Below are 8203 nucleotides of genomic sequence, written 5' to 3' on the forward strand. Positions count from 1 at the left end.
TCAGCAGTGTAATGAATCAGTTTCATGTATCTGAGCACACATATTGTGTAAATGAGGTCTGCTTCACTCTGTACTGGTCAGTGTGTGTGTGTGTGTGTGTGTGTTGAGGATGCTGCAGGCTCGTCTCTCTCCGCTCCAAACACGTGCACGCAGTCAGAAATTGTCTGAAGAGATGTATGGAGGTATCCGTGTGCTAGCTGTCGGATGGATATGTCATATGACATTACGCCCGCCAGCGGCTCTGTGCTGATAAAATGACAGATGCTGTTTTTTGCCTCACGGATTTTTGCCTTCCCACAAATCTTTTCTTCTCCGCTTCCTTCAGCTCCACGCTGACCTTCGTCTCGTCATCTGATTCGACAATCCCCAAATGTAAATAATCAGTTTGTTCGGTGTGTTTGACTCGTCTGAATCAGCTGAGTGTGTGAATGTGTGAGTGTGTGTTTATGCACTTGTTAACATGAGGTTACGAGATGCGCGGGTCTCCAGACATCAACAGGGCTGTGTTTGGGTTATTGGCGTTGGCTGCAGGAGTCGTACAGTGGGAGGATTGACCTTTCTGCCTGTGTTTGGATCACTTCCTCTTCCTCCGTGTTGCCCTGCAGGCTCCAGAAAACACACACGGCCCACAAACACACCGCAAACTTTCAGCAGTGACAAGCGTATTTAAATGAATGTGTGTACTGTATATTAATATTCAGTAATATTATCAGTTTGACAGCAGTGGTGCTGTTGGACGAGAACAAAACTTGAACTGGATTGATCTTTATACTGACACTATTGGCTTTTATTGAGCTGCTTGATAGTTGATCTGATTCATAATTGAATTCGGTAGCATCGACACTGTTATTGAACCGAACTGAATCAACATTTGAGATGAATAATAACATTGTTGTCTTCTGTAGAACTGCTTTATACTTGAATCTAATTCATTTCGTAATTGATTACGTTTACACAGTTACTGAACCGAGCTGAATCAGATCTACACTAAACTGAATTGAACTGAATAATGACACTATTGCCTTTTGTAGAGCTGCTTTATAGCTGAATTGTTTCATAATTGATTAATTTTACAGTCATGAACTGAACTGAATCAATGCTGAATAATGACACCATGGACATCTGCTTTAGATGAATCAGATGCATTTCATAATTGACAAATTATCATCGACACAGTTATTGAACTGAACTGAATCAACACTAAACTGAACTGAGTTGAATTATGACACTGTTGTCTTCTGAAGAGCTGTTTAATAGTTAAATCAGATTTGTTTTACAATTAAGTTTACTCAGTTTCTGAACTGAACTGAATCAAATCAACACTAAACTGAACTGAGCTGAATATTGACACTATTGTCTTCTGTAGAGCTGTTTTATTGTTAAATCAGATTTGTTTTATTAAGTTTACACAGTTACTGAATGAAACTGAATCAAATCAAATTAATACTAAACTGTATCGAGCTGAACATTGACACTATTGCCTTATGTAAAGCTGCTTATAACTGAATTGTTTTATAAATTATTAACATTAAAGTAATTGAACAGTATTGTAATATAGGCTGCTTTGGATAAAAGCGTGAATGTAAATGTGAACTGAACTGAATTGACTCCGAACTGAACTGAGCTGAATCGTTTCATAATTGATGAACTTTATGAAGTTGTTGAACTGAACTGAATCAACACTTACTTGTATTGAGCTGAATATCTGCTGCTTTATAGTTCAATTGAGTTCATAACTTTATAATTAATGAATAGTGCAAAGTTAATTGAATTATGAAACAAGCAGCTATACACTCTTTAGAAGACAATAGTGTCATTATTCAGCTCAATTTAGTTCAATGTTGATTCGGTGTCATTGAATTAAACTGGGGATAATGTCTTTTCAAAGCTGATTTACAGCTAAAATTTTATTTAATAACTGATGAACTTAGGAACATTAATACTGTTATTTTGTTCAGGTGAAGCTGCTTTGAAATGGTCTGTATTGTAAATCATCATGACTTGGCTCGTATGAACACAGGAGTCACTCCTGAACTCAAAATGATTTGTATTTTTGAGCAAAATATTAACAAGCTCAAACTTGGAAACTGCTCCCATATAGTAAATTACAATAAATGATTAACTTTTTAACCAACAAATTTAATTTAATCGAAAAATAAACATGTACAGTATATACAATTCAGTTAACAATACAAATAGCTAACATTGTTGGCACTATTGCTGAGGTGTTGTACCTTCTACTAATCTAATAATATTTGGACTGGCTTATTTGGAGAAGCTGTTTGTTATGCATTATACTTGGTCCAAACAGAATACTGCTATTTATATGATTTAATTTGTAATTCTTCTATTTACACAGTGTACAGTATGTATGTATATATATATATATATATATATATATATATATATATATATATATATATATATATTTTTTTTTTTGCACTGGTATAAATAGCCTCTGCATTACATAATATAACAATCAAATCTAATATAGTAATCAAATCTCAGGTCAACATATATATATTTTTTAAATAAATCAAATAGTGCCCTAGGCATTTACAGTGTTGTTATTGTTTACTAAACCTAAAATAAAAAAAATAAAAAAGAATTTTCAGTAATGATGACATAACTTAATCAATGATAAACTGACTTTAGCTGAAACTTGAGTGTTTACTCTTGTACTTTTGCGTTATTACACACTGTTTTTCCTATTTAATACTTTATCGCTGCTTTGACACAATCTGTAATGTTAAAAGAACTATATAAATAAAGTTGACTTGACTAGTAATAATAAATCTGAAGTAAGAATAGATGAAAAACCCAGAAAAACCTGTAATATTAGAAATGTTCAAGTGCTAAAATTACTGAAACTAAAACTAAAAACTACATTAATGCTAAATAGAAATAAACATGTAGTAAAAAATGAAAACAAATAAAACTGCTAACTTATTAAGAAAACCTAGAATATGTAAATAATCCTAAAATAATTTTTTTTCAGATTTATTGTTGATTTGGTTATCTTGATCTCGGTTGAACAATGTGTAATTTACAGTGAGTGGCACACTCCTTTACAACGGTATCTTTTAGGATTTTTAAGGGACAAAATCTGAAGCTTGAAATCAGTTCACAAACATCTTGAAATGGATTTTGATATAATCGCTATTAAATATATATATATATTTCTTTATGCACATTTTCTTCCTTTGTCTCTGTTTTTCTTTCTCTCATCTCTGAAACACATGTCTGCATGTGAATATTGAGCACACAAAGCCGCCAGAGGCCCATCAGCGTGTCCAGGTAGATGGATGCATTTGATTGGTCCAGGCTGTGATTGGCATTAATTGCCATGGCAGAAGGCATGCCCTCCTTTCACATGAGGTCAACTCTGATTGGCCTTGACGAGGCCAGATCCTTCTTCTGGAGGTCCTGGGCCCCGAGGGCGTCCTGCATGCTGCCTGTCCTGGATTCACCCCACCTTAGCACACTTCACCCTTCAGATCTCCGGAGACGAGAGCGAAGCGGCCACCCTGAGCTGGGTGGTGCATGAAGGGTTTGAGTTTGGGTTAACGTGCCACACGCGTCAGCTGCTTTCCATTAGGTCTGCGTGTCTCGCTGTTGTGTTTACCGTGTGCAATCGAGAGAGCGAGACTTTGTTTCCGGTCTTATTTCACGTAGTTGGCTGGGTGGATTCTACCATCCCATATTTCTCTGTTACTCATGAAAGTATCTGTGTTTACTGGACTTCTGCTTCTGCCTCACCGAAAAAGCAGATGAACAGAATGCAAGCAGAAGAATAAGCCCGTTTGAGATAAAGCATGTACCTCCGATCCATTAGTATTTAAACAGTGCTGTCATGTATTCTGGACTATGCAATCAGATTCCAAAAATTACGTACTTGTAGTTTATATCATGATTGCATTTTATTACATTACAATTCAGAAATTCACATAATTTTTTTATTGTATGTAATGCAGAGGCATTCCCAAATGGATTTTCTTTGACCTTTTTTATGTTCACAATTCTCTGATGTTGATTAATGGTCACATGACATGCAGGTAAACAAATAAAACATTTAATTTCTTTGGTAAGCATGGTAAAACTTGTAATGTAATAAATTGTGCTAATAACCAGTGTTGGGGAAAGTTGCTTTTAAAGGTAATGCATCATAATATTGCGTTAATCCCTAAAAAAGTAACTAATTACAGTACGTTACTTAGTTACTTTTTATGAAAAGTAATGCATTACGTTACTTTTGAGTTACTTTTTAAATATGAGCAGGGCTTGATTGTTTTTAGTCATGTTATCATAACTTTAGTTATGTTATCGTGATTACAGTTTACTATTCGATGTTTTCATTGTAGTAAATCATGGCCACATTGTATGTATTCTTTCCCTCAATTATGAAACTAGGGAATTAATTAATATAATTTATTAAACTGAGGGACAAATAAGTACAACATGGCAACAATTCACTAAAACGAGGGGATTCTATTACATAATCTGAAAGCTGAATAAATAATATTTCCATTGCTGTATGATTTATTAGGATCAGACAATATTTGACCAAGATACAACTATTTGAATATCTGGAATCTGAGGGTGCAAGAAAATCAAAATATTGAGAAAATCATCTTTAAAGTTGTCCAAATGAATTCTTAGCCATGCATATTACTAATCAAAAATTAAGTTTTGATATATTAACAGTAGGAAATTTACAAAATATATTCATGGATCATGATTTTTACTTAATATCCTAATGATTTTTGGCATGAAAGAAAAATGTATAATTTTGACCCATTTAATGTATTTTTGGCTATTGCTTAAAATATACCCCAGAGACTTAAGACTGGATTCTTAGTCCAGGGTCACATTTATTCTTCACAGATAAGACCATTTCAGAGTGAATTGCAACAAGCTCAGTAAAATCTGAGAAAGTTTGATATTTAATATTTTTCATTCCATTCTGAACCACATAAATCAATTCAGTATGTTAAAATGGATTATTTCCCCTAATGTTTTCATGTTTTGTTAGAATGTCAAACTTCACTGGAAACATTTCTTAACCGAGTCTCTCATGCACTTCAAATCAGTTCAGTGCTCTGTTGGTTTAATAAGAGAATTGTGTTTTGTCTTGTCAGGTGTCGGGGAGTTCGGCAGGTTCTCCGAGCGGATCGTTGACCCCGTCCAGCTCGTCGAGGCAGTATAACCGCCAGAGAATAACACGCGTCAGCCTCAGGGACTTCATCTTCTACATGGAGCAGGAGAGAAACACCAGCAGATCTCTCTTACTGTACCGTGCTCTCCTGAAGTAGCCAACTCTCCACACTACAGAGGAATCAGCAGCCAAACCACACAACGACAGACTTCCTTCTCAGCCCTGCGACGTGCCTTCAGCCCCGTTCACCGCCTCTGTGTCTGTGACCTCGTGATGCTTTTGATAGAAAAGTTTTGAGCTTTGTTTCCTGTTTTCCCCTTAAGGTTATTAGGAAAACTGTATTTACGATAGTGGATTTTAATGGTTGTTTTCCGGAGCGTTTTTCAATTGTTTCTTTGTTTGTGAATGAATCTGACTCTGCAGATATCACTTTCGTCATCAGTATTTTTATTTGTTTTCCAGTAAAAACAATATAAGATGAATTTACACACATAAACTGCAAGTAAAAAATATTTATCGTGTCGCCCAAATCGTTCCTTTTTTTTGTTAAAAATCGTGATTACAGTTTACTATTCGATGTTTTCATTGTAGTAAACATGGCCACTTTGTATGTATTCTTTCCCTCAATTATAAAACTAGGGAATTAATTAGTATAATTTAATAAACTGAGGGACAAATAAGTACAACATGACAACAATTCACTAAAACGAGGGAACTAATTCATAAATATTTGCCATGATTTACTAATACAAGGGATTTAATTAGAAAAATTACTACAAATTTGCCACAATTTACTAAAATAGGGAGGAAAATGACGAGGGAAACATGTCAATGCAAATTTACCATGATTTACTAAAAAGGAGGAAACAAATTAGTATAAATTTGTCATGATTTACTACAACAATGGAACAAATTCGTAAAAATTTGCCACGATTGACTAAAATGAGGGAATGAATTAGTACAAATTTTCACAATTTACAAAAATGAGGAAACTAATTTGCTACGATTTACTAAAAAAATGGAACAATTTCTTTCACATTTGCAACAATTTACTAAAAAAGGGAACAAATTAGTAAAAATGTTCCACAATTTAATAAAATTAGGAATTTCTTTTTACAAATTTGCCACGAATTAATTAAAAGAATAGAACAAATTTTCATGGTTTGCTAAAACGAGGGAACAAATTAGTGCAACCTGGCAACATAGAATATATCTTGAATTAAGTATAATTTTATTTATTTGTACTTTTAACAAGAATATCATAATATTTTTGCATTTTTAGTAAAATATATTTCAATATTTTTTAATTCCTGATGAAGTGAGTGTTTTTCGCAGTTCAGATGTCGTTCTGTCGTTTATTCAACACGGAGCGCTTACTGTGACGATCTTTGAGACGAAATGCCTTGAAGTGATCAGTATACTTTCTGTTAAGGAATTGCGTCATTATAATGCAAACTTTCCCATCATCATCTTCATCACCATCATCATCCTCAGTTTCCAGCCAATCACAGTATTTGAAAACATAAAAAGTCGCCTAAAAACTCTATTTCGAAACTTTTATCAGCGAATGTAAATAGACTTTTTAATGAGTATTGTTTTTAATAGCATGTATAAATGATTTCCAGTTGAAAATAAGGTTTTAAACTCGGAACGAAGCTTTCCTTCTAAATCGATGATGAAGCTTGTGTCCGTCATCGTGATTCATGTAGCTTTAATATGTGTCCACGAGTGTTTCCTCGAAATCAGGCCAGCAGATCCGACCTATAGCAATACAACCACACCAACACATCGTCTGAACATTAAAATCAACATTTGACTTCTGATTGTGATGCTTTTTCCTCAATCAAACACCATGTTTAATCCGAAAAGGTGGACTTTTTCAACGAATATCAACCTGAATGCAGCAGCACATTATGAAGACAAACTTTTTAATTTAGGATAACATGCACTGATGAATCAATCACATTAACGCTAGGAACATGTATTATTAAAAAGTGTGTTTAGTTTGATGTTTCATGTTTTCATCTGGACTGTAAAACTGGATTTCACTGCCCTCGACTGTGTTTCTACCTGTTTTAAACTCAGTATTATCAGTTCATTTTCCTGTTTGTGTGCCGATACTTTAAGCTATTTTAAGTTATCGATGTCAGTCCTTCATTTATCATATACATAAGCTCAATTATCAGGATGAACTCGAATCCTGCAAGCATTTATTTTGGCGATGGTTCGCCGTACATGATGTCAGGAGAGGTCAAGTTCTGCGACCTTTCTTCGTTTCCGAGTCCGATCCAGAAATGGATCAACTCGCTTTCCTATGCACCATGAATCCCGTTGCTTTGCAGTTTGTGTTTGTGTCTGAAACTGAACGCATTGGTTTCTCTTTCTTCATTGTTTCTGTCCGTCTGGGTCTGTAAAACTCTTAAAGGGAAACTACATTTTCTACCTATTTATATTTTCTCATTCGCATTTGTCAGGCAATACGCTTCATTCATTTGAAACAAGCACAAATGTATTTGTTGGGTTGTTTAAACTGACTTTATAAATCTTCTGTTTTCCGCTGGAGGCTCTTTCTATGACTTACGCTTTGTAGCCAAAATATTATTAGGACTCTCTTCATATTGTATTACTGACGTGCACAGCTGGAATTTAATGTTTCGATCTACGGATAATTTGTATATATTGTTTACAAGACCTTGTGTTTATTAGAACTCTTATTTTTGGTAAATTCTGTACATATCCTGAAATATTTCTGTTTGTGTGAACATACTTCTGTATTTGTACCTATTTTGTAAAGGAATAAATAAGCTGTTTACTAAATTTCAAAATGTTGTTTACGTATGTGTGGTTCACCATTTCATAACTTTATTTTTTATTTTTTTAATTTTAGAAAGTATATGTACAATTGATCTCTCCATATATATATATATATATATATATATAAAATAAAAAAATATAGGTGAGTCAGAATTTAATTTATTCATATCCTATTTATTTTTTTAGGTTAATTTAAATAATTTATCATTTGCAAAAAAAAATTTCATAGAACGA

General features: G+C 33.8%; 1 protein-coding gene across 1 annotated transcript in view; it reads left to right on the top strand.

Moving 5' to 3' along the window:
• The window catches only part of LOC113117988 (transcription initiation factor TFIID subunit 4-like), a 75528-nt gene extending 69881 nt beyond the window's left edge, over positions 1-5647 (top strand). Inside the window, exon 14 of the mRNA XM_026286852.1 lies at positions 5139-5647. Coding sequence (XP_026142637.1) covers positions 5139-5312 — 174 coding nt within the window. The 3' untranslated portion in view covers positions 5313-5647. The remainder of the gene's footprint in view (positions 1-5138) is intronic.
• Positions 5648-8203: the final 2556 nt, after the last annotated feature.

This window comes from Carassius auratus, chromosome 18 (assembly GCF_003368295.1).
Source record: "Carassius auratus strain Wakin chromosome 18, ASM336829v1, whole genome shotgun sequence".
Classification (NCBI taxonomy): domain Eukaryota; kingdom Metazoa; phylum Chordata; class Actinopteri; order Cypriniformes; family Cyprinidae; genus Carassius; species Carassius auratus.